Here is a 27760-nt window from a genome sequence, read left to right as displayed (position 1 = left end):
ACTTTCTCAAGGTTCCAGCTCTGTCTGATTTCAAGGCCTCGTGTAATTTGACTACTACAAACACTACAACATTAAGGAGCCCTAGCACAACCCAGTTCTTTTTCAGATGAGAAAACCAAGGCCCAGAAAGAAGACAGACCAGAAAGCTGTTCAAACCCAAACAGTTCCACTGAGTCCCAGGCCATGACCTTTGGCTCTTGCCCTGGTGTCTCCTGCCTAACTAGGAGTCAGTATAAATGTAAAAATTTGGAGTCCTGAGCATACTGCCTGGGTTTGCATTCTGGCTCAACCACTTACAAGTTGTGTGACTTTAGGCAAAGTCATTTAATAACTCGAACCTCAATGTCTCCATCTGTAAAGTGGGGATAAGAAGAATATGTATCTCACAGGGTTGGTGTGAGGATTAAATGAAATGATGCACATAAAGTGCTCAGATGAGATCATCTCTAGGAAGTATTTGACAGATATTAGATATTATTATGATGCTTATTATGATAAGAGGCAGAATAGCCAAGTGGAAAAAAGGAAGAGGGAAGTGTGTTCCACCACTGGTTTTGCAACTCATTTGCTTTGCGGCCACATTAAGACAACTTGCTTAATCTTCCTCTGCCCCAATTTTCTCACCTCTGAACGGGAAATTCTGTAATACCTGTCCGTTCCTTAGTTACAAAAAGAATGTGCCGATGACAAGAGGTCCTGAGCAAAACACCCTGAGCCCTTAAAAAAAAAAGTTCAATACAGATGTTTGTTAGACTCTCACAAGCCAACATGAACATCTCCGTCACAGAGGAAATCATATCTTGGTCCATATCAAAGAAAGCAAGGACCTTGATATAGGGAGGCAAATGCACAGGGGAGGGCTGAGCCATCTTGGAACGCAGAAAGCAAAGCCAGAGACGCAGTCTGTCATTGAGCAGCATCTCAGGGAGCTCACTGGAGAATCAGTCCTGCACAGAGGCCTCCTCACAGAAGACATCCTTCACCCCTTAGGCAGGAACTGTGCTCTATTAACAGGCTCTACAGTGGCCATATGAACAAACACTAAGAGCTCAAAAGGTAGGGCTGGGGCAATCTATTTCCACTCCTTTGTGTGATGAGCGAATTTGCCGCCTCTCCAAAAATAAGAGCCAGCACTGTGACCACGCCATTGAATTCCTGCTACCTCGGCTCTGCAAGGTGAGTGTGAAAGCGGGGTCAGGAGCAGGCGGACACTTCCTTGCAGAGCAATTGCTCCACAGCTAATTGCCATTTTCACGGCCGGGTTGAGCTTTCCAAAAGATATCCTTCAACCCTAAGCTCTGAGCTCCTCTCATGATGTTCTCTCTTGCCAACCGTACCCCCATCAAAGACAGTTTATAGATGAAAGGATGTAGCTACAGTACATACATTTTTGCAAACATCACAGTTTGAAATAGAGGCATTTCTAAGGCTTCTTTGTGAACATCGCCACATGCCCACAGTCATTACCACAAGAGCTAAAGCCTTCTATGGATGAGGAGGCAGCCTCCTTGCCTGAATGTCCTCAGCGGCAATTCTTCCACAGTTTATTTTTGCTCCTCTTACTAGAAACATGGGTCCTTTGAAATTCTTTATAAACAGAGTCTACTTGCAAACAGTGAGGTCAGAAAGAAATATGTAGAGCTGCTACCTAATGCCTATCTGGCATCATCCAACAAATGTTTGTGCATGCATCCATCCCTTTAAAACCACAGAGCAGGCTGAGGTAAGTGGAAAATCATGGTCGAGAGCTTGCTGAGAATGAATTATTTGAAGCACGGCATGGTTGGAGTTTAATGCCCACCACCACAAAGGTACCAGAAATGGAATTTGACCAGGTTAAGCAAACCTCTAGTGGGTCATAGGAAATGTGAGCTAAATGAGAAACACTTTAGGGTAAGGGAAAGTAAAACAAGGAAGATGAAACAACACTTGGACAGTTGCTATTAACCGAGGAGCTGGATGAAGTACATCCACTGTCCTGCTTTATTATAAACCTCTATTACACTTAGATTCCAAGTTATACAAGAAATGAAATATTTCCATATAAGTAGTAGCCACCTGCAACTCTGGTATCTCTGATATTAACCCTCTATAGATTAATGGCTCAAAGCCTTGGCTGCATATTGGAATCACCCAGAAGCTTTATAAAAACACTGAGGGAGTTCCCTGGTGGTGCAGTGGTTAAGAATCCACCTGCCAATGCAGAGGACGTGGGTTCCAGGAAGATCCCACATGCCGTGGAGCAACTAAGCCTGGGCGCCACAATTACTGAGCCTACGATCTAGAGCCCACGGGCCACAATTACTGAGCCCACATGCCACAACTACTGAAGCCTGCACGCCTAGAGCCCGTGCTCCGCAACAAGAGAAGCCACCGCAATGAGAAGCCCACACACTGCAACGAAGAGTAGCCCCTGCTCACTGCAACTAGAGAAAGCCCATGCACAGCAACGAAGACCCAAAGCAGTCAAAAATAAATAAATAAATAAACAAATAAATAAATAAAATAAATTTATAAAAAAACAAAAACAAAACGACACTGATACCTGGGTTCCACCCAAAGGAATACTGATTTAATTGGTCTGGGGTGCAGCCACAGTTGTGAACCATTACTACAGACATAGTCAAATCTTAAGTCACATCATTAAGCCCTAAATATCTATTGAGTATCTACCACGTGCAAGGCTTTCTAAGAACCTGAAGGGTTATGTATTAAAAGTTTATTATCAAAATTATAACCAAGGCATGGACTCTGCTCTAAATCATGCAACCTAACTGGAAAAATAAGGCAATGGGGGAAAAAAAAGAAAAGAAAAACTATACTACAGGACAAAACTGAAAAGCATCATGAGGAAGTAAAAAGTTCTACACAAGAGTATAGAAACAGCAGCAATTACTGTTGGCCAAGGGAAAGCGAGGGAGTTTCCTGGAAGATGTGGCAACCATCTGAAAGTTAAAGGATGGGTAGAATTTGGACAAAGAGACTCAAAGAGGAAGAAGAAGGAAAAGGCTGAAGGAAATGACATAAATGAAGAGAGAAGCAGGAAAAGTACAGTCATTCAATTTGGATGGCGGTTACCGCACATGGTAACAAAGGGGGAAACTTGTGACTACTACCTAGACCCAGTCTTGGAACATCGTGACTCTTAGACATTTGGCCTCATCGTATGTAAAAGAGGGCCCCATTGACAGTTTGGAGCATGGTGATGGAGGCAGAAAGTCAGTCCAGCTGAGGTGATGGGGCTGCCCTGGGGCAATGGCAGAGCAAGAAGAAAGTGGTAGACCATGGTGACGTACTGTAAGAACCAAATCAATGGGATTTTTCAACCAATCAGAGTGAAGGGAAAGAGAGGAGCCAAAGATGGCTGGACCTTCAAACCTGGATCACAGAAGAAAGGTCAACTCAATAAAAGAAACAAGGAAGCCAGGAAAGGGAGGAAAGAAGTTGACGAGTTCAAGCTTTGGGACATATTCAGCTGAGGTCTTCATGGGACAACCCCAAAAGCCTTAAGTGTCAGCCCCAGGTTTCCAGTTCAAAAATGTGGGCCTGAAACTCAGGAAAATATTGGAGTTGGAGCTGTAGATCACAGCTTTGAAGAAATAAAGAAGTCTCCATTTGGGAAGAAATCTTCAGTTTCTAAGATCTTAGAGGTGAAACCAATCTGTGAGCCAAGTTTCAAGAGAGAATTTTCACCATCATAACTATACTAGAGATTGGGTGGAGAAGGGCCAAAAGTCACTGAGCAGAGTGAAGAGCACCCTGCGTTTCCTTTCCTCACTAGGGACACTGAAAATTGAGCCTTGGCTTCACCCTCCCACCCCATAAGGACTTTTTAAAAACCGCACAGAAGTTGTCTCTCTTCCCAACTGCTTATCACAATGTGTAATGTTTTTTGTTTAAATTTGTAAAACATTACAACCTCACTGCCCATCCAACCCTCTCAAGAAATTTTAAAACACTTCAAAAGAGATTTTTCTGAATTGGCACATCATAACTGCTACAGTTTCATGCAGTCCCTTTGTTGGCAAGTTGTCAGAGACAAAGCATTTCAAAACTTCGCATTTGACGCTTTCCACATAAAACCCCAGTTCTATCATCCATCCAACTCCCTACCGCATACATCTCAATGCACCCTTCTTACTCTCGCTCCGTTTGTTATCATTTAAGTGACAGCACTTTTTTTCATAAGGCTGGAGTTGCAATTGGGGGCTTTTATTTTGTTTTTTCAGTACAGTGTACATTTTCCAGGTTACCACACATTATTAAAAATGGAAAAGAGATTAAATTACACACATAAGCTTTCTCCAAGATATTCAATATCTTGGTTTAGGGCCCAGACAATTCAAAAATTCCATGTACTAGTATTGTTCAAAGTAAAATGGGGGTTTTCTTGCTTCCCTTTAAGGGGAGAGGGGGAAAGAGAGAGGAGGAAAGATGAGAAGTGACTCAAAGTATATTCAGAACCGTGTGATGAAAAGCAAGCAAACTGATTTGGGCATCTGAAAGAGTACTGGGCCTGGGACCACCATCCATGTTAACAACAGCTGGGTGACCTTGGAAAGTTCAATGCTTCATCTAGCTTCAACAATCATTTGGTCCTAGCCTAGTGTTTTAGAGTTAAAGAAACCAAGACCCTTTCAGGATTTGAAATTCTAAAATTCTCTGGGTGGGTCTAGCTTTGGTACAAGGCCTGGGGCTTGACTTTCAATATGACCTCAGGAAATGTCAATAAACCCATATTCAGAAATAGATATTGCATATGGCTCTACATTAATTATTTTAATTACCTATAATCATTTCCGAATGACACAGACATGGATGCTGTTTCCTGGTCATTATGGACATGCGTATTCATTCACACTGTCGACTCATCTGCCCTAAAAGGGCCACCAGCCCCATTACACCATTAGCTAAAAAAGCCTAAGAAAATTTAGTAAATCTCAAGTATGTTTTATAAACAAGGTTGTAACGAGGTGGGTAAGTACAGAGAGGCATGGGTCAGTGTTCAAATACTGGACTTAAAATCTCTTTTTTTTTTGGCAACTGTGTTCTAATACTGTATTACTTAATTCTGAACATGCTCACTCTCCCCTACTGAAGTCAAGCTCATAGAGGGCAGAACTATATCCAATTCAAATTCACATCACCCAAACAGTATTTTGCACATAACCAGAGCAAAGGAATGAAGTACTGGCGGTGAAATATTTTCCATATTTTAATATAAACAGAGAAAAGCCCACAAGGTGTGACTGACTGCCTCTACCAGCTCAGAGGCATGACCAATCTTAGGTAAAAGCCTGTTCCAGTAATGCTCAGTCAGGAATGGTATCACTATGAAATCAGAAGTCACTCCCACCTCAAGCAGGCTGATTCCGGACTGATCACAAAGCTGCTGCCGACCCCCCGCTGTCCATCTCTATGTCACGCATGTGGTGGATGGGGCAGCTGGAAGTTGCTCTAATGGAGAGTGCAAGGGACACAATACACTTAGCAGGACCAAGTTCTCAGGGTCACAGCAAAATGCCAAGTGAGGAAAACAAAAAGGATTCAAGGCAGGAGAAATGATTCTCCAAATTAGCAGCAGAAAATGAAGGCCAAGGAACAAGAAGGGAGAGGAACAAGATCATGACCGATCTTAGGTAAAAGCCTGCTCCAGTAATGCGATATTTGATTTGGGGAACACTTAAATTAAACTAAGTAAGGAGAGCTTCTCACGCGGGTGCTCTAAAATGAGCACACAATGTAACCGGGAGGAGGAGTGTTTCTTAACTTGTGGATGTTGCATGTAACATTAATGATTAGATGCTGCATCTTGCTCCACCGACTTTAACACCATTAGTACTTATAGAGCTTCCTAATCACTGTACTAGGTAAGATTTGGCAATTTGGGTTAAAATATTTCCACCTGTTTATGCTAAGCAAGCACTCAGCTAATTTGGGGAAACAAAGGGGTTTATTTGTAGAGAGATAAATCTCCACCCCTCACCCTTCTGGCATCGCTCAGGTTACGTTGGGGAGCTGTCCTAAACTTTCAGCAAATCCCAATTCCAAACATACATGCTAACTGATAGATTGAGTGAACCGGAATCACAGAGGCGTTCTCTGCATTCACCAATCATGGAGTCCAGCAAAGGTGATTTAAAACCCCTTGCACGCTACTGACAAACTGCAGAGATAGCGGGTGTCTGCCACCCGATCTGGCCAGCTATCCCATCAACATGAGCCAGTTCGGACTGGCCAGAGGAAACTGTCTTCTCTCCCAAATAAGCACACAGTGATTAAAGAAGACTGCATTGCCTTCTCGTACTCAAAAAGTTAAAATACAGGAATTCTCTGAAGGGAGAAGAATCTGAAGATTTATAAGAGAATGGCTACTGAAAGCTCCATTAGGACCTTCTCTAAACTATTCCCGTTCAAGTGGAGAGGCAAATAGCCCCCACTGGCATTTATATTTAGAATGGGCTGGGAGAGAGGAAGAGCACGTTTTGCACACTGAAGGTCTCTGACATACCCATACATAAATCATTTCAGGGTGAGGTGTCACATCTTCTGCTCTGCCCTTTAAATGGATTGGACCCCAACATCACATCCTCCTCAGGGTAGGGAGTGGGGGTGGGAGTTTCATGGAGAACAAAGAAGTCACCACTTCCTTTATCCCCCCAACTAAAGACAGATGTAGTAAAAACATCTGCGTTGTAACATTCACTCACTTCAAAATACCAAACTACAAACAGGTAGACTGAGTGATAATGTTTGAGAATCCCTAAATCTACACAAAGATGTATCTATTAAAAAGAACATGGAAATTAAAATTAAAAAGAACGTGGAAAGGCCAACTGTGTGATAGATGGCATTCACATGTGCTTTCATTTGTAAAGCTACATTTATTGAGTGACTGCATCCTTATTTAGAAAATCTGGAGAACAGGGGCAGTTCTGATTTTTTTTTCATCTATCAAGTCACTGTTTCAAATTTAAAAAAAAAATAGAGTTATGGTAACTAAAGAGCACACAAATCACATACAAAAAAGAAAAAAAAAAAGCCAGCTATTTTATCCTTTCAGTGTGGTTAGCAAGGCTCCTTTGTGTCTACAAATTTCCCTGGGTGGTGCTGTTGCCAAGAAATTCTAATTCATGACAAGGTTTTCTGCAAATTGGGGACAGAGGCAAACCTGCGGATGCAGGGACCCTACAGTTTGCTTTGTCTTTCTGGCTGAGACAGCACCAGGCTGCTCGGGCCTGTAGAAGGCAGTGCAAAGGGAAGATCCCAACATAGGAGAAGCGATGTAGCTCACAGATCAAATCCCATCCCTTGCACCATGAGGCTGTTCTTGGCAGGCAACCATTTTTGTAAGTTGTCCCCTAGAGATGCTTCATACCAAAGGCCCTTGTAAAAAGTGTTTCAGGGTGCCTGAAACCAAGATGAAATTGCAGTGTTATGGGGACGCTGTAGTTCTTACAGTAGCCAAGTATGCCATTAGTTTAAAACAATGGGGGAATGGGGGAGGAGGGAGGAATGTTCTATGATTTATTTATTTGTTTCCAGTAGCAGTGGAAAATTTTCTCTGAGCAAAAAGGAGGCCTGAAACTGACCCCATCTGCCAATTATGAATCAGCATTAACAACAAGCATAATTCCATAAGAGTTTTCAAGTAAAAATACCATGCTCCTCAATGGCATGAAGCAAAGCTAAGCGCAAATAAGACTTAGAACATCATTACTTGACCTGCACTCATGAAATAGCAGTCTAGGTATAAAGAATATATCCAAATTCTAAAAGTCTTTGTAGCTTCCCAAAGAAAAATAACCATCAGTATTGTACCAAATCCTCTTTTATTTTCCAAGTCAGCAGTGGGTCCAGAAAAATCATGATTTCTAATGGCAACAAAACTCATGAATGGGTCCCCCTTTATCCATCATCAAGTGGTACCCTATACGCTACTCTTAGTTTCTGTCCTACCTTTGACTTTTTCCTACTTTTCCTCAGACAGCTCTTGGAAATTTTCCTGCAAGTTTCCAAAGAGCTTAAGGCTGGTAGCCTTAAGAGTTGTGCGTCAGCTGAATTCCATAAAATAATAGACCACATAAGCACAGTGTAATTTACAGTTATATGACAGGCAGGGATGATGTTACTTGGGCCAAATGCTTAAGTATGCAGTCAGAGCCCAGGAATGGAGAGCTGTTAATGTAGGATGTCCATCTGGATTTAAAAATTACACCAACAATGGTTTTCATAGTTGGAGCTGTATGAGGCTAAGACAATATTGCCCAAAAACCCAATGTCAAAATGACGACCCCTGTGACAGGAGGGCCATGACAAGCTCACTGACTATTAAGCAGAACAATTATCCCAGACTTGAGTTTAAAATAAAAACTCCAAAGAGTCCATCCTTAATTTTCAAATGCACAGATGGTCTTGAGTTTATCATCCAAGCCACTCTGTTTCTTACGAACCAAATCAGACTACTGGAATCTCTGGACTTCGCTCATCTCCTCAAGGTACACTGTTCACTTTCAGGAGTACATCTAATAACTGCTCCTCATTTGACCTCTAAAATCTGATTACCCCAGAGCATCAGGAAACTTCCTCCTGCCTGGGGTTCTTTGTAGCAACCTTCTTGAGCTGATTTGAGCACAGGAGCCTTAAAATTTCACCATGTGATGGTTGATTTAGAACCAACAGTTGCATATAACCACACTCCCCTCCTTCATACTCAGAAGAGGCAAGAGGGAGGGGGCAGGTAGAGGGAGGAAGGAAGAGACAGAGGTTGGAGGTTATGTCATCAGCATGAACTGGGAGGCACAGTCACCTTTACAGAAAGCATTTGTGACTACAGAGCCCACAGAAGAAAGCTCCTTGGAACGATATCTCATTTAGGACCGTGTCCTCACAAGTTATGTTTCAGTATGGATTACGAGCATGCCTCTGAAAGAGCTTGGCAAAGGGTTTTAAGCTGAGGGCAGTTGGCAGTAGGAGAGGATTAACGCAAGAAATAGGGGGGGTGAAAATTTATTTGCCCACAGATACAAACTAAGCTAGAGATGCCCTGAAGGAGGTGAGATGAAGGATGAGGTGGGTGGGAAGCGGAGAAGGCTTCTAAGGAAACAAAAGATCCAGTACATCCTCTAATTATCAAACCAATGATGTTTCTTTACAGATCTAGACCTTCTCAAGGATGCTCTAACCAGATCTAGAAAAGCAGGTTTCCTCTGGAGAGGCCTTCCCCCAAAGCAGGCTTTACTACTGTGAAATCTTGAACCAAACAAAGTTGTGTGATTCATCAGGAGGGAACGTTGTAACAAATAAAGCCAACTTTCTTCCCTCCAACCCTGCTTAACAGTTAGTCACAAACAAGGGCTGCCTTGGGCAGGCTGACTAAATCAACAGATTCTCTTCCCTAACCTGTCTAGACAGTTGTTAATAGGCAACCGATTCAACACCAGTGGGCTGACAGTGTGAAATGAAGACTATTTCAGAAAATGAAATTCTGGCAACCTTTTGGTTTAATTAACATGTGAAATAAAAGCAGGAAAAAGCTCTAGTGAGACCCTTCGTGAGATAGTCTCATCAAGGATGGGGGAAAGGATGCACTGGAGAAATGCCTTCTGCTAGAAACATGTGAGCTGTGCGTGTGTTTAGGGAAAGACAAAGTCAAACACATCTGCCAGCATCCTTGGGCAGGAATGTATGTGTGGAAGCACAGACACCAGAGGCCAGTACCTGGAGAAACTCCAGCCTCGAAATCAGGGGAGAACAGCAACTAGCAACAATGGTACACAGGATAGGCTCCTTATACCACAAGCCAAACCTCACTCGCTAAAGCAGCAACTGTTACATCCCAGGCTCAAACTGGCAAATCCCGCTTTGTATCCTGTCGGAGGAAATTCAGCCGTTCATTAGCCTTAACAAGCTGCTGTCACGAAGCAGAGAAGTTACATGAGCAGCCACACACCAAGCCTCCTGCCGCCCGCCCCAAGGGCAAGCACGTTTCTCCCAGACGGATTGTGCACGTTCACACTTCCAATGTGCAAATCCGAACTGTCTTCTTGCACGTTCCATGATGCACACTGTAGAATTCTGAAAGAATGTTCGTGTCCCTCCATCCCCACCCACCATCTTTCCTGCAGAATGTCCCCTCAGCAGCTCCTAATCCTTACTGAGAAAACCACTGTTTCCGCAGCAGATCTCGCACTTTCCACTAACCAGCACTTTCTTTATTCCACTTCACAAAGCCCAGTGAACTTGTCACCAGCCCCGCTTCCCCCTCACTGGGACGCCTAGCCAACTTGGCATCGGTGCCCTTCAGCATCTTAGGAGTTTCTTGACTAGTCCTCTAAAACAAAGTCAGAGGCATGGAAGCACACACCACCCTTTGTCGGAGGTTGTGCTAAGTGGAGAGGCACACCAAACGAAAGAGAAGCAAGGACACCCACAGACGGTGTTCTCCTTCCGAAGACACCGCACTGGGGAAACCTACAATGCACGGTCAGCATGAGATAGACACATCTTCCCATCCTCTTCCGAGATATCTTTGAGTATCCTTTATCACTGGGCTCCTCTTCCTTCTGCCCAGCTTCTAATCTCAAAATCAAGTTCCTATTCTTTACTGATACTCGCTAATTACTAGGAAAACACTCCGCTTTGCTCCTACCCCCTCCCCCCCATCTGACGGTCGTTAGCACCAGTTGAAAGAGATGAACCTGATTTAAGGTACCAAGGAGGTAGAGCTCGTGCATGTAGGGACGCGGTACCTGTCTGTGATGGCTCGTAAAGCCCCAAACCACCTTCCCACCCGGCTCCTCCGAACCCCAGAAGTTAGGCAGGTCTCTGCTGGGGGGCAGTGAGCCGCACAACGTGTGCGCAAGGATGTGTGTTGGTGACTGAAACGCAGGCAGCTCCGACCGGCCGCTCAGCTCAGCACACTAAGGGGTTAGGGGGTGGGTGGAGAGGTAAGCAGATGACTGTTTCCGAAAACATTTTAAACAACAGACAGCCAAAAAGGGGGGGGGGGGAATTAAACAAACGAACAAACAAAATTCAACCCCAAGCCCACACCAACGCAGCCCCTGCGTCTCCGCCGCCACCACACGATTTACACAAGTAATTTAAATCATTCACCTGCTGCCAGGTCTCCTCCAGGGATGGCAAAGCTGAGAAGTAGCCGGTGTCGTGGACAAGTTGTAGCTCCTGGAATATACTATAACTAGCCAACACGTCCATGCTGCTGCTGCCGGGCAAAACGGGAGGAGAAACCCTCCCCCGAACACAGTTGGGTCTGTTTGTTTGTCAGTCTGTCTGGCTCACCCCCCAAGGAGGCAGACATCCAGTGGCCCTTTTGTTTTGTTTTGTTTCAGTCAACTAAAAAGGAAAAAAAAAAAAAATCAATGCAGAAGAGAGGGAGAGAGGAGGTGAGAGAGGAGAGACTGAGTGGGGTGGATGGAGAGAGGCATCCAGCGTGTACAGTGCAGACGGCTGCCAGGAAAAGGGGACTTCACGGGAGTAACAATTCCCTTCCAGGGCTCTAATCACTCCAGCTCGTGGATCAGGAAGGGGGATGCAAACTCACTGACACGAAGCTGCCATCTATTTCTGCAGCGCTGTTCGCTCCTAATGCAATCTTTGCTCTTTATTTTGGGAGGTGGCATTTTTTTTTTTCTCGCGATCGCTTCTCTCCCCCTCTTTCCTTCCCTCCCCACCCCCACCCCCATCCTTGCTAGTTTGTAGTCTCTCCCCCCCCCTCCTCCTTTTCTCCTCCTCCTGCTCTTCCCCCTCCCCAAACTCCCTCCCTCCGCCCGGCTCTCCGCGCAGCCGTGGGATCTCGGAGGAGGGCGTCCATTAGGCCGCGTGTGACCATGTATGGTAAACAGGGGGCTCATGAAGTCACTGAGGACCAATGGGAAGCGTGGAGCAGGGCCTGGGGCGGGGCTTGGCCCTGGCGGCGGGCGCGGATTGGCACGCTGCGAATCTCCCTGCTGCCTTACAAGGCGGTGCGAGGCGAGCTATTTTTAGAGGGCTATATAAGGGGGCTGAAGAGGCCGTGCGGCGCCCGGGGAGCGCGAGCGCGAGGGATTGGGAGGGTCGCGGCGACACTTGCACCGGCTCCCGGTACGCTGAGGCGACTGGGCTCGGGCCGCACACCGGCCTCCGACCTTCGCTTGGGTGCCAGGTGGAGCCCCAGGCGGCCGGAGCCTGCGCCCCTCAGAGGGGAGAGGGTCGCGTATCGCCGTTCTGGCGTGGACGCGGCCGGTTAGGAGGTGAAAGTCCAGAATGCGGGGTCAGGATGCCTCCCGGAGGAAGAGCGAGGCGGGAGGACGAGGAAGCCGGCATGGGGAGGAGGGCAGGTCACTTCCCACTCCGCCTCCCTTCTAGGCCCGAGGGCAGGGAACCGCGAGGGCGGGGCAGCGCAAACGAGTTCCTCACTTCCTCAGAAATAAACCGGGGGGTTGGGAGGAGGGCGGAAGAAAGAAAAAGTCACCAAAAGCCCCTTCACGAATTCCCCACAGGCTGCCAGGGTGCCGAGAAGAAGCGCCAGAGGAGGAAGCGCCACACAATGGAGCAGAACAAAGGGGAATGCGCGAAAACAGCGGCGGGGGCCCGCCTTGCGCGCCTCGCGCAGGCCCCGCCCCCAGCCCCGCCGGCGCCCCAGTGCGTGCCGCCGCGCCCCGCCCCACCCTGCCCGCCCAGCCTTCTGAGCCGACGCCGGGGACCGGGCGGGGGTCAGCCTCGCAGTTAGAGTTGATTGGAACTGGACGTTTTGCTGGGGAGTGTGTTAAAGACAATAGAGGGAATCCTTGTAGACGTGGGGTGCAGGCAGGAGCCGGCAACTTGCTTGGGGGCTTAAACGTGAGACTTCCCATGCGGCTTGGAGAGAGGGTGTCCGTCTGCCTAGCTGCGGTGGTGAGAGGAGGACCTGAATTGCGCTATGGCGCTGACATATAGAGATGTATAGATAGAGAGCCTATTATCTCTTAGCTGAACTACGCACGTTGTGAGGGTTGACCGGTTGTTTGCTTGACCTTAAATGGTTAGTGTGGTTAAAGCTTCCCCAAAATGCAGTGTGAGCTGAACTTCCACTTTTGGAATGATTGCAGAATTTGGTACTTATTCTGAAATGAGAAACTTAAATTCAACTCATAATGGAAGAAACACATCCACCTTAATCGCCCTTCTCAGCTGTCTCTCCTGACTATGTGGGGCTCCATATCACAATATTTCGAAAGTTCTACTTTATAGAACAAACACAGTTTGAAGTTCAGTATTTGCCAGGGGAAATTAAACGGGAATTATTGAGTTGAGGAAAGTCTAGTTTATTTGCTTTTTGATGTCTGGAATTCTGTTGGTCAGATCTCCAGCATCCAGTGTATAATTGGTGAATGTACAGTAAGTGTGTGTGCATGGAATGTACAAGGATCTTGGTACATTTGGCATTATGTATTATACACATTCGTGGTGCTAGGGGATAAATGGTATGAAAAGGGTAAAAGTCCTACACGAATAAAGTGATATTATGATAGCACACATATAAGTGCCAGTATGAGAAGTCTGCGTGGGCCTTTCCCAGAAGTAGAAAACCATTTAGAGCCATCACATACCAATTAATGCATTAACTTGATCTTGATGGCCATTGATACTGCCACTTACTACTGTGTGACTTTGAGCAAATTACTGGCTCAAACCCTCTGGCTACCCTTCTCAGACACAGGAAAAGTGGTATCTGCCTTGCCTGATTGTTATGAACAATCAAAATGTTATAATGTTTGTTAACTCACCTAGCATAGTGTATCTGGTGCTAATAGGTGAATACTAAATGTTAGCCATCATTATCTCCTGACTTTAGCTGAGTAAATTAAATAATATCTGAACCCATCAGACTTGTAGGGGGATATACCAGTCTTAGAGAAGAAGAATGTAGAAACCTCTTGCCAGTTTGGAATAAGGTCTGCCCCTGCAACCCAACATGCTATCCTGATTGTGTGTGGGGATGGGGAAGAGATCACTGACAAGTACTGGGGCAGAAGACATGTTCAGGAGTAATAGGGGAGGGAAAGAATCTTTGGCTCAGCGGCCATGGCTCACGGGCCCAGCCGCTCCGCGGCATGTGGGATCTTCCCGGACCGGGGCACGAGCCCGTGTCCCCTGCATCGGCAGGCGGACTCTCAACCACTGTGCCACCAGGGAAGCCTGGATCTTTTTTTTTTTTTTAATTTTATTTTATTTATTCTGTTATACAGCAGGTTCTTATTAGTTATCTATTTTATACTTGTTAGTGTATATATGTCAATCCCAGTCTCCCAAATCATCTCACCACCACCTAGGGGAGGGAAAGGATCTTAAACGTAGGAAACGTAAGAGGCAAAAAGCAAGGCAAGACCAAAGAACATAATTTGTTTGAGACTCAACTGAACTTGTTTTTTGTTTTCTTTGTGTTACACTATTACCATTTTCAACAAATTATGACATACCTGTTAACTTTGAGGATTTTAAGCACAATGTGCCAAGCTGTATGGGCACATAAACATTTTCTATGCTGTGTCTTATTTCATCCTCATGGCAGCCCCAGCGTAGGTATTTTTATTATCCCCAACTTTATGGATAAAGATACCCAGGCTTGGAAATACTAAGTTGGTCAAGGTCACACAACCAGGAAGCAGCCAAACAGAGGTTCAAATCCAGGACCACCTGACTTCCAAGACTGTGCTCTGCATGGGGCTCTCTGCAAGGTGAAAGACTTGAGTTTCTTGGCTTTAAGTCAAGACTTGTTTATAAAAATTGCTTGGGTGTGGAGAGGGAGACTTCCATTGAGGTTTTTCACATGTAAATATCAGCCATCCAACTTATAGAAGAACTCAACCAAAATTTTACAATGTAAATCCTAAAAACCTCATTATGAGTTTTTTCAAAGCTTTATAGATTAGAGATCTAAGAGATTTATGTAACAAGGCGCTCCTAAAGGCATATTTTCAGTATTAGTCATATTTAGCTACTTTTAATAGCCTAGAGACCCTAGGTTCACATTGCAAAGCACATGGAAAGAATCCGAATGTACAAAATAATCAACAAATTAAGATCACAAGGGAAATTTGGCAGCCAAGCAAACCAAAAATAAAGAGCACTGCTACAACTACTGCATACCGAATGCTTTCTCTGTACCTGGCATTTTACACATGTTCACATCTAATCTTCACCACAATCTTGTGAGGGAGCTATTACTGCTCCATTTTCACAGATGAAGATACCAAAGTTCAGAGTGGGCACATAATTTGCCCATTGTCATATGTCTCTTAAGTGGCAAAAGCAGATTCAAATATAGGTCTGGCTCCAGGTTGACTCCAAAGTCTATGTCCTCTACATGGGTTGCCTTAGAAGACACTGATGATACTTTTTAAAGTATCACCCTTTGGAAGTGATCCTGTAGGAAACACCTAAGAGTAAATAACAAGTTACCCACCAAGAACTGAGAAATGAGGATATTTTATAGACAAAATAGTAAAAATTCAATATGCAAATAGAAACAATCAAGACATCAGACTGTTACTACTAGAAAAGTTCTGTGTCATTAGTACAGAAAGTCCTTAATATCCTATTGTGATTAGCACTGGGAAAGCCTCAAAGTAAATCTACTTAAAACACGGACCAAATTTCAGAGCAGTTAGTGAAAAAAGGTTTGCTGGGGACTTGTCTTGAAAATAAAACTCAACATTTTTAAAACACATTTATTCTATCCTACATTGAACAAAATTGATAAGTACAACCATGTGCTAATTATAGAATGAATAAATAATAAATCAAGATGATTATTGTTGGCTTAAATTTTTCCTAAGCATTGTGAAGCACCTTACAACATGCTTTATTTCATGTTTGACTTTCAGAGAATAATAAAAAAGAGGGTCACTTTTTGTAAAAATGTTTCAGAGTTTCTTCAGTTTTCCCAAGGGTCTCAATTAGTTCTTTGATGTTCAAACTATTCTCTTCTGAAGTATCAATATAGTCGTCAGCCCAGTTGATTTTACCTTCATGTGTTTAACTCCATGGATCCTCATGTGCCAGTTTTACCAACCTCACTTTCACTGACCTTACACCTTTTGCAAGATTTGCAATAGAACTGAATGTGTTTGCATTGTGCTGTAAATGTTCACCATCATTGTGTGTGTGTGGGGGGGGGAGGTGTTTAAAAGAGGTGTTTGAATGGAGTATTAATTTATAAGTGGCCATATCATTAATAATACTTTCATATACCATTGACTTTTGCTTCTCTTTACAATCTTACTATAGTGGAACAAAGTGTGAGCTTAGGCAGCAGGCTTTGTTTGTATCAGAGAAAATAAGAGTGACAAGGAGATGGAGATGGAGATGCCAAAGAATGCCAAAGACTCTCTGAGAGACAGTTTGAATCTGAAAGGAAATGTATGTGGCCATACATACAATGACATGCATACATACATACATACAACCAGAGAGTTATCTCATGATTGAAAAAAAAATGGCAGCTTCCTCAGGCCTCTCATGTCCTGGACAAAATATTCCTTGAGGATACACATCTCTTCTTGTTTTCATTCTCTACTTACTTTCAGCTCATAATTTGGCTTCCCACTTGTTCTGCCTGCAGGGAAAGAATGTGCTGGTTACAACCACAGGAGCCTGGTGGTCATTGTGACAGTTCTGGTTGTTTTTGTCCACACAAAGTCCTTTTAGTTGTACGTGTGTCCCTCGTGAGTTCAGTGAGCATGGGTCTGACTCCCTGGGTGTGTTCAATTTTGAGACTCTTCCATGTTGAGGTTTCTGGACATGATGGGTAAAAAACAAACACCACCAACAACAAAACCCTTTTCTCAGTGAATTAACCAAAAACTCTTGGCACGTAGCCTGCTGATCTCCAGAAAACATCCCAATCTTGCCACTGACTCTTCAGAATTCTGTGGGTATGTAATAGTTTAATAAAAACATTTATTTTTTTAATCAGATGGTAAAGTCAACCCTGAATGTTGACTTTGCATTGCAGTGGGCTATGCTAAAATGATTAAGGGGAATACCTGGGGTGCATCACCAGTGATGGCCATGTTGTTCTGATGCAAGAAGGCAGGCTATTTATTGCTTAATAAAAAATTGACTCACTGCAATGATAAAGAGAAGGAACTCAAGAATTCAGCAAAAGTTCACTGTCAGGAACGTCCTGTCCAGACCTTAGAACGTTGGACATTTAATGCCATTATGACCTATGACGCATAATTCCTATGGAGATTAATGACGGTAGCCACATTTCCAGCCTGAGCTACGAGCACTTAGAAGTGTCAATATTCTCCAATGAAAAAAAAATCATCATCTGAATTCAACCAGTCATTCAACATATATTATGCAAAACATTCAGTCATTCGGCATATATTATGCAAAACATTTGGTCATTTAACATATATTATGCAAAGTGCATAGGTTGAAAATAGAATGGTAAACACAGACATGTTTACCACTGTAAACAATGTCAGACAGTAGAGCTGTATCTCAGAAGTTAGAAAAAGCATTTGAAGTATCTAGTCCTACTTTCACAGGTCCACTGCTTCCCTCAACAATATTCCTTCCAGGAGATGCCCCGTTGCTCCAATGATGGGGAAATCCCAGCAGGCACTGGGATAAACCACTATGACTGAGTCTGGCTGGCTAATTTTTCCCATCTGAGAATAGCATCACAAGCTATTCAGGGGTTTCTGGACAAGGATTTTGGAAAAGAGACTGGTAGAAGATGAGAAAAGATTTTAAATAATAAAAAGAAGAATTCCTTTGACTATGTAATGATAGAAATGCCAAGACAGTTGTGAAGCTAGTGAGAAATTAAGTTGCTAATGTTTTAGGGATTATTGTCCTTTGCAGTGTGTGAGGCAGTTTGTAGGATTGTGTTATGTTTCATCCTGAACAATTTTTATTGTGACATGGTGAATACAGCACAGCATTACTATTAATGTATAAATATCACTGTCAATGTTCTATCAGGATATTATCATTTTTCTTTTACATATGCCATTTCCAAAGGGTTTGGTACACATTTAATAGGATTTAACAGCAGAATGCATCTCAGATTTGGTAATGGAAATCAATGAGAGGATAAGATTGATTTGATAGAAAGTCTGGACCGCTAACTTTGCTGACAGTGACCATTCCTTTAAGTGAGGGATACCTATTCCACAAGTGCCCAATGATAAGTTTTTATGTGGATGATAGATCTGGGTAGTTTGGAAGATTAATAATGTCAGCAGCAGTTTTTTGCTGACTGGTTGCTCATTTGCATTTCACCGACTTTGCTTTACCAGAAGGATGCTTATCTGAATGGTTAGAAGAGTCAGCTGAGTCATAGTTTTTAATACTGGTTACTGCTTTTCTCAGGAGTAAGCAAGGCAAATGCCCTAAACTTCCATTTATGCAGTCCAAACGGGAGGGGCCAGAGGAAATGCCTCAGTGTCCACCTCAGAATGCTTCACAGCCCTCTCATAGCTCTCATCATCTCCCCTTACTGCTTTGCAACGCTCAAAAATTGTTCTAAGCAATCATCAGCATCATCACATTTTGGTCATGCCCAAGCTGGTTCCCATGTATGACATGCTCCTCTGCTTTGCTAGGAAGCTAGGGAAATCCCATTTGATGAAGACCAACAGTGAGTATAACTCAGAGAGGCTCACTCCTTCCACCCAATTTGCCCAGATGTGAGATTCAACCCAACTCCTCTGTGCCATACATTAACCTATCCTTTGATTTTCTGCAATATCGGTTCTTGATCTTTGAGGATGTTCTTGTTAAACCCCTCTTAAGTGTTATTGTCCTTTCCACATGTTCATGTGCATCATTGCCCTTTTGAGATTATAAATTCTTAGGGAACATTTGTCTGATCACCCTATAGAGAATCTAATATCTGTTATGATAAGCACAAACTTTTTTTAGAACTAACTTTAAAAAGATCATACAAAATATTTTTAGTAAAATTTAAAAACAATATTACTCCTTCTCCAGTATTGTTAGGACACTATTGTTTGTGCTGGCTTCTGTTAGTTTGACCTAAGCAGGAGGAAGTGGCATTACCTTAAATGATGTCAAATATGCTTGAAAGAAAAAAGATCTAAGGCTCCTGGCAAAATTCTCTGTAATTAAAATACCAAAATCTGGGCTTCCCTGGTGATACAGTGGTTAAGAATCTGCCTGCCAATGCAGGGAACATGAGTTCGAGCCCTGGTCCGGGAAGATCCCACATGCCACGGAGCAACTAAGCCTGTGCACCACAACTACTGAGCCCACGTGCCACAACTACTGAAGCCTGCATGCCTAGAGCCTGTGCTCTACAACAAGAGAAGTCATTGCAATGAGAAGCCCTTGCACCACAACAAAGAGTAGCCCCAGCTTGCTGCAACTAGAGAAAGCCCATGCCCAGCAACAAAGACCCAATGCAGCCAATAAATAAATTAATTAATTAACTAAAATTAATTAAAAAAAATTTTTAATACCAAAATCTACATAAAGTATATGAGATATGTTATCAAAGAACCCACTTTACTGAGTGATTCAGAGATAATGTAATTTTTAAATAAGGTACTACATAGTCTATAAGGAAACAGCCACTGTTACATGTTAAGAGAGACTGTAATCTTGAATATTGTAACATTTCACAAAGTGTTGTAATAACAGACTTTTCTGGGAAGGTTAGCAAAAAGGAAGCTGGAGAATAGAATTTTTTAAATTTGAGTTTCTTTTATAATGACCTGGGGTAGAGGATGTCCTGATGCTAAATGACCTTTAAAGATCACTTAGACAGACTAGAAAACGATCTACTTTAGTAGCTTGAAAGTAAGTTATTTGGCAACCTTGAATTTCCCCTTTCTGACTTGTCTTTACCATGGCAATCTTCTGATCTATCATTTGGTCTTCTGAGTGGACTGACTTATACAAGATTGCCCTTTGTAAACACGTAGTATCGATTCTATTTATTTACTTACTTGTTTATTATTTCTTCTACTTCCAGAGGAGAAGTATGAATAAAGACATTAAAATACAGGAAACGTAATACAGAAAACTATTAGCCTTAAAGAAAAGACAGAAGTACCAAAGAATAAGGGAAGAAGAAATATAGACGGTATCCATTATCATTCCAGCTATGTCTCCCATTAAGCACTGATCAAGGTATGTTGCTATTTATAAACTACTTCCTGGTAAATTTGCCTAGCGTGAACCAATGTGGAGAATCTTCTTTCTGTGAATGTAGTCATTTGGTTTTTAAACTGGCAAAACTGAGCTTCATATTTTTCAGTTCTGGTGGACCCACTGAGATGTGCCCAGGTGGTCTCATTTAAAGCCACATCATTTCATTTACTCAACAATTATTGAGTACCTATTTTGTCAAGCACTAGGCTGGGGAATGGGACTATAAGGATGAGTGAGATATGATTCTTGTCCTTCTGGAACTAACATGTTAAGTGAAGAGAGATTTAAATAAAAAGTAACATGAGGGCTTCCCTAGTGGCACAGTGGTTGAGGGTCCGCCTGCCAATGCAGGGGACATGGGTTCGTGCCCCGGTCCGGGAAGATCCCACATGCCGCGGAGCGGCTGGGCCCGTGAGCCATGGCCGCTGAGCCTGTGCGTCCGGAGCCTGTGCTCCGCAACGGGAGAAGCCACGACAGTGAGAGGCCCGCGTACCGCAAAAAAAAAAAAAAAGTAACCTGAGTAATATGGCAGACTAGATTATTGGGTCAGACTCCCTCTATGTAAAAACAACCAAAATGCTAGGATATAAGTCTTGATGAGCTGACAAGATAATAAGGAATTATTGAGCTAAAATCTAAGCCAAAGTGAGATTCAACATCACTTCTGGTAGTGAGCACTCTTAAATTCAATATTCTCAGCACTAGCTGTATATCAGAAAGAGCTTAAAAATTATCATGTGTGCTTCCAGCAAAGGTCGACTAGCTGGTATTGGATAAACCCTGCCCTCCCCTATGCCAAAGAACAACTGGAAAATCTGGACAAAATATAAAAATTATATTATGAAGTAACAATGCAGCAATAACTCATCAAGCCTAGATCCTGGAAAGAAAGGAGACCAAAGAGATAAACTAAAAAATCAGCATGGGGCTTCCCTGGTGGCGCAGTGGTTGGGAGTCCGCCTGCCAGTGCGGGGGACACGGGTTCGTGCCCCGGTCCGGGAGGATCCCGCATGCCGCAGAGCGGCTGGGCCCGTGAGCCATGGCCGCTGGGCTTGCGCGTCCGGAGCCTGTACTCCACAGCGGGAGAGGCCACAACAGTGAGAGGCCCGCGTACCGCAAAAAAATAAAAAAATAAATCAGCATGGTTTTATCCCACTGGAAGTAATTACCTAAGAGAAAGCTGAGAGGCTATGAAGCTGAGCAGAAAACACAACTGAAAAGGAAGCTGAGCAAAGGATTCAGTAAATTCAAAAGGCTGGAAGTATAAATATTAGAGTTTAGAGTTGACCAGGAGGTTGAGGGAGGAAAGATGTGGAGGACAGAAACAGGCTATACCTTACCAGGACTGAAGTCTGGCTTTGACATATCACAATACTTGATTGGAGTAAAGTAGTCTGCCCCTAGTCAAGCTCCCTTCAGAAGAAAAGAGTAAATCCTCTCTGCAAAAAGATAATTCAGAACCTTGAACTAATCTACAAATTTTTTTATACTTAATGTCCAGCACTCAATTAAAAAGAAAGAGGCATAAAAAGGTAAAACTTCCCCAATACCAGGATTTAAAAAATCAGATAGTAGAAATTGACCCATAAGAAATCCAGACATTGTCATTATCAGACATACAATTTAATTTTTTTTTAATTTTATTGGAGTGTAGTTGATTTACAGTGTTGTGTTAGTTTCAGGTGTACAGCAAAGTGATTCAGTTATACATATACATATATTCATTCTTTTTCAGATTCTTTACCCATATAGGTTATTACAGAATTTTGAGTAGGGTTCCCTGTTCTATACAGTAGGTCCTTATTGATTATCTATTTTATATACAGTAGTGTGTGTATGTTAATCCCAAGCTCCTAATTTATCCCTCCCACCCCTCATTTCCCCTTTGGTAACCGTTAAGTTTGTTTTCAAAATCTGTAAGTCTGTTTCTGTTTTGTAAATAACTTCATTTGTATCATTTTTAATATTAGATTCCACATATGAGTGATATCATAGGATATTTGTCTTTCTCTGTCTGACTTCACTTAGTATGATAATCTCTAGGTCCATTCATGTTGCTGCAAATGGCATTATTTCATTCTTTCTTATGGCTGAGTAATATTCCATTATATATATGTACTACATCTTCTTTATCCATTCCTCTGTTGATGGACATATCGGTTACTTCCATGTCTTGGCTATTGTAAATAGTGCTGCAGTGAACATTGGGGTGCATGTATCATTTCAAATTACAGTTTTCTCCAGATATATGCCCAGGAGTGGGCTTGCTGGATCATATGGTAGGTCTATTTTAAGTTTTTTAAGGAACCTCCATACTGTTCTCCATAGTGGTTATACCAATTTACATTCCCATGAATAGTGTAGGAGGGTTCCCTTTTCTCCACACCCTCTCCAGCATTGATTGTTTGCAGACTTTTTGATGATGGCCATTCTGACCACTGTGAGTTGATACCTCATTGTAGTTTTGATTTGCATTTCTCTGAGAATTAGTGATGTTGAGCATCTTTTCATGTGTCTCTTGGCCATCTGTATGTCTTCTTTGGAGAAATGTCTGTTTAGATTTTCTGCCCAATTTTTTATTGGGTTGTTTGTTTTTTTTGTTTCATTTTGTTTTTGTTTTTTGACATAGAGCTGCATGAGCTGTTTGTATATTTTGGAGATTAATCCCTGTCAGTCACTTCGTTTGCAAATATTTTCTCCCATTCTATGGGTTGTCTTTTTAATTTATTCATGGTTTCCTGTGACACTTTAAAATAACTGTCATTAATATAATCATGAAATTAAATGACAAGATATATAGATATAGATAGATAGATAGATATCTCTCTATATATATCTCCTGTTGGTTCTGTTTCTGTACAAAACCCTAATCCACAGTTTAACAACAGATTAGACACGGATAAAGAGAGAATTGGAAGTTGGTTAGAAGAAAATATTCAGGCAAAAGCCTGGGGATGCAAAAGATGGTGAAAAGGAAGAAGAGCACAAGTGGCAAGGGGACAACATGAAACATTCTCTCATATGTATAACAGGATTCTGTAAAAGAGGAAAGAGAGAACAGGAGAGAAGGGGATAATGACTGAGAATTTTCGAAAATTAAACAAAAGACATCAAAAGCCACGGACTACAAAGAGGTATAGACTCCAAGATGGATAAATACAGCAAAACTATTTCTAAGCAATTCATAGAAAAACTGCTGGCAACCAAAGAAAAATCTGAAAAGCATTTAAGTAAGTGGTATTTTACTTTCAAGAGTACAAAAATAAGATTGAACTCTTTATTCTCAACAGAAACATTGTAAATAGAAGGCAATGGAATGACATATTCAAAGTACTGAAAGAAAATAACTGTCAATTTAGATTTCTATACCCAGTGAAAATGTCCTTCAAAAATTGCTGGGGGCAGACCCACCCTAAAATATTACTAAGGAGAGTTCTGAAGGCAGAAAGATAATGGTGCCAGATGAAGATATGGCACCTCTGGCTAGGTCATCACTTAAACAAGGACACTGGGCTATTTGGCCTGACTCCATCTTGGGGCATAGATACTGGTTCCAGGGTATTGTGGCTTCTCCTTTTGGATCCATACAAATTATTAGTTTAATAATTAATTCAAGAATTTTGCTAAGAAATGGTGTCAAGATTCAACATACAATCTGACCCAGGAGGGGATCTTGGTAAACCCCAAAATAGATTGTTATAAGGATACACATGGTACTAAGGAAAACAGGATTCTTGGCTGTGCGTCTATCTCCTGGGTACCCTAGCATTGCTTTTTAAAATTTAACTAATTTTAAAATAACATTAAAATAACTTTTAAATAACCGCTCACTCCGTTCTAATGCCTTCTAGACAAGTCTATACCATTTGTTTACAATTTTCCTTGATTATATGTCTCTCCTTCCAACTTCTACACATTCTTTTAGAATCTGAGCTTATTGAAGCTACCCTAAGACAGTCAAGGCAGTATCTCTAGATGCCTTACAATTTTTTCCTTAGTAGAGTCATTCATCAATATGTTGTCAGAATTTCAGTTCTGAAAGATTCCTATCCTTTTTGGGTTCAGCTTCCTTTTCAGCGATGTAGATCTTGCTATTCAAAGTGTGATCCTTGGACCACCAGCACTGACAACACCTGAGACTTGCAGAAGGGCAAGCCATACCCCAGACCTACTGAATTGCAATCTGCATTTTAACAAAATCCCCAGGTGATTTGTGTGCATGTAAAGTTTGAGAAGCACTGTTATAGGCCAAGGACTCATCACCTCTCTTTTTCTGAACTTGTTAAAAATGGCTTCCTGAAGCCTAGAGCCAGTACCATCTGGCTACACCCACCCGCCTGACTCCTATTTACTCTGAGATAATGGGGTTGTTCCCTGTGGTGTCACTGCCACTTCACAATTGGTGCTTTCTTGTTGGTAAGAATTAGATTTAGAGGAACCACCATTCCCCTTTCACTTCCTCTAACTTCTAAGAGAAGTCTGTTTTGTTTCAACTTTCCTTCATTTCCAAGACATAGAAGCTGAACTACCTCCTCCTTAATTATCCTTTTATATCTGAACAGACTATTTACAACATACTATATGTAAGTTCAAAGGTACTTTCATATCTGCTACTTTACTTGGTCCTCACAACAGTTCTATCTAGCATTAAAATGCTCAGAGTATAGGTTATTATTCCCATTTGTCAGATAAAAAAGCTGAAGCTTAGTTGCTAAAGCAACTTGAAACCATTTAACAAGTAGTGGCAATGTCAGTGCTAGTGTGCAGACCCCTTGTATTCTTGCCACTGCTCAGTCAGCACGCCAAATCATTAATTCAAATCTCTGAGCTGTGTTGGAGGGAGAGCTACCCGTCTTAGCACCACCAAGCAAATACTCTCTCCCCTATGGAAAATGCTCTGGCTTATCTACCCAATGCCCAACTTCCTTTTTAAATTTGCTGCCAGAATCCTAATGCTTTGGGTGGACTATGTTCAGCTACATACGTATTTTCCCAGCCTCCCTTGTAGTTAGGGGTGGCCAGGGGCACACTTCTGGCCAATAGGATGTAAATAGAAGTCTTGTGGAATGTATTAGTTTGCTGGGGCTGCCATAACAAAACACTACAAACTGGGTGGCTTAAACAACAGAAATATATTATCTCACTGTTTTGGAGGCTAGAAATCTGATATCAAGGTGTTGGCAAGGTTGGTTCCTCCCAAGGGCTATGAAGGAAGTATCAGTTCCAGGTATCTCTCCTCGGTTTGGCATTGGCTGCCTTCCTGTTCACATGGTGTTCTCCCTGTATGCGCATCTTTGTGTTCAAATTTCCTCTTTTCATAAAGACATCAGTCACATTGGGCTAGAGCCCACCCTAATGACCCATTTTAACTTGGTTACCTCTGTAAAGACCCTATCTCTAAATAAGGTCACATTCTGAGGTACTTGGGGTTAGTACTTCAACATACCTTGTTTAAGGGGACACAATTCAACCCTAACATGGGGAGAGTATGGGCTTCTGGAGAAGACTTTGCTTTCCCCATAAAAGGGGACACCACAGTGTGCCAACTTTCCACTGTCCTTCCTTCTTTCTGCCTTATATACTGTCTCAGTGGCTGGAGCTGCCCAGCCTTATTGGGATTAAGAGTGAAAAACCAAGAGAACTAAGGAATTGAACCAACATTAGGAACTGCTTGATTCTTCATCTTGTTACATGAGACAAATTAACCCCTACGCTAAAAGTCCTTGTAGCAGGTTTTCTGTTATTTATAGCTAAACACATCCTATTATATCACGTTTTCAAAGAACTGGCTTTATGTGATTTTATCAAATAACACCAATTAATACAGAATAAAATTGTTAGTTATTATCAAGCAATGTTTACGAATGATTAGATTGAAAACAGGGTTGACTGAATTGAATAATGAAAGTACCATAACTTTGCAGACATTCTGGAAAACAATGTCTAAGAAAAATGCGTATGTTGGAGGCTGTCCACCAACTGCCACCCAACTCCCTTTTGTTGCTTGTTCTTGAAGGTGACTGGGTCTTCCAGCCCCGAGTGGTGTTCTTGACAAGCCAATAAAAAAGATCCTGCTTGCTATTCTTAGCGCTTATACTAAGGCTCTAGGGTGAGAAATGAGGTCATGACTTGTAACCCTCAACAGTGGAAATTTTAGCAAGTCCCTCCATGTACTTCTTTGATGACTGAACATGAGATCATCTCTGCAGTTAAAATTTATAGTCTTAACTGCACCTCTGTTCCCTTTCACACGCTACATCCTGTAATGATCTCTTTTGGAATTCTTGGGGAAGTTAAAGAAGTCTGACAGCAGTGACTGTTGTTTCTCCAGATACTGAAAGTGCGAAAGAAAGCGCTGGGGAGAGGGCAAGGTGCAGTTACCAACAAGCCAGGCGGGATGCCTCCAAAAGACAAGGACTAGAATAAGGCAGGAGGGGAACCTCGGGGGGAACAATTTAAGGAGGCGCTTACACTCAGCACCAGGCAGTGCAGGCTCAGCACCTCTTAATTTTTGGCCTGACTTTTCTCCTACCTCACCCTCGTCCCAGCCCTACCTCCGAGCAAGAATGATCTCTAATGGACTATTACCCCCTTAAATTCATTTCAGTTTCTACGTCTGCTTTTTGCTTCTAAACTGTATGTTTTATTAATTTCAGTTGAATAGTTGTATTTTTCACCATAATCCTGATAAGAACACCATTACAGAAAAAGATATTTTCTTTTCTTCCTACCCAGGCATTTAATTTTTTTTTTTTTTTTTTTTTTTTTTGCCGTACGCGGGCCTCTCACTGTTGTGGCCTCTCCCGTTGAAGAGCACAGGCTCCGGGCACACAGGCTCAGCAGCCATGGCTCACGGGCGCAGCCGCTCCGCGGCATGTGGTATCTTCCCGGACCGGGGCACGAACCCGTGTCCCCTGCATCGGCAGGCAGACTCTCAACCACTGCACCACCAGGGAAGCCCAGGCATTTAATTTTTTACAATGATAACTCCAAATAAGTGAGTACCTATGTGCCCAAGCTGTGTAGTGTATTATGTGTAATACACACTAAGAAATTCTACAGTCTAGGCATCCATATCCCACCTGGTAGATGAGTCCCAGAGACAGTAAATGACTTGCCCCCAGCCCCACAGAAGATAGGGTCACTCCAACAGGAGTGCCACAGCTGCACCTGCTACCTGCGCTCTCTTCAGGCCTCAAAATCCATGCTTTCTAAGCTTTTCTTGTTTTAATCCCCTTAATCACCACAAGTTCTACCTCTTCATCTCCTGGTCAGATTTTTCTTCCTTGTCTAAAAGATTTTACTATTGCTTTGCTTTTGTGGTTTCTTACTCTTTTCCAGCTTTAAAAAAAAAAAAATCATTGCGTTTAAGAGTAGATCAGTATGTCAGGTTTTCTCAAAACATTCTTTAAAGCCATTTTCTGACTTAAATGTCTAGAGGGCAGAGCTAAATGGGGCCACCAGGTAAGAAAGCAGGACGGCTCCGCACACTTAGAGAGGATGAGGAGGGAGAAATGGAAAGGAAAAATCTTATTAGGCTTTGTAGGTCAGGGAAATCCTTTCTAGCCTGGATTTTTAAACCTTC

At 42.6% G+C, this 27760-nt stretch overlaps 1 protein-coding gene across 3 annotated transcripts in view; it reads right to left on the bottom strand.

The window, feature by feature from the left end:
• KLF7 (KLF transcription factor 7) overlaps positions 1-27760 on the bottom strand; it is a 445941-nt gene that overhangs the window by 101771 nt on the left and 316410 nt on the right. For all 3 annotated transcript variants that reach the window (XM_060301949.1, XM_060301951.2, XM_060301950.1), the window contains one exon: positions 11119-11358. In XM_060301949.1, coding sequence (XP_060157932.1) covers positions 11119-11220 — 102 coding nt within the window. In that variant the 5' untranslated portion in view covers positions 11221-11358. The remainder of the gene's footprint in view (positions 1-11118; positions 11359-27760) is intronic.

This window comes from Globicephala melas, chromosome 7 (genome assembly GCF_963455315.2).
Source record: "Globicephala melas chromosome 7, mGloMel1.2, whole genome shotgun sequence".
In the NCBI taxonomy this organism is placed as follows: Eukaryota; Metazoa; Chordata; class Mammalia; order Artiodactyla; family Delphinidae; genus Globicephala; species Globicephala melas.
Note: the sequence above shows the minus strand (reverse complement) of the source record. Positions and strands in the feature narration are given on the sequence as shown.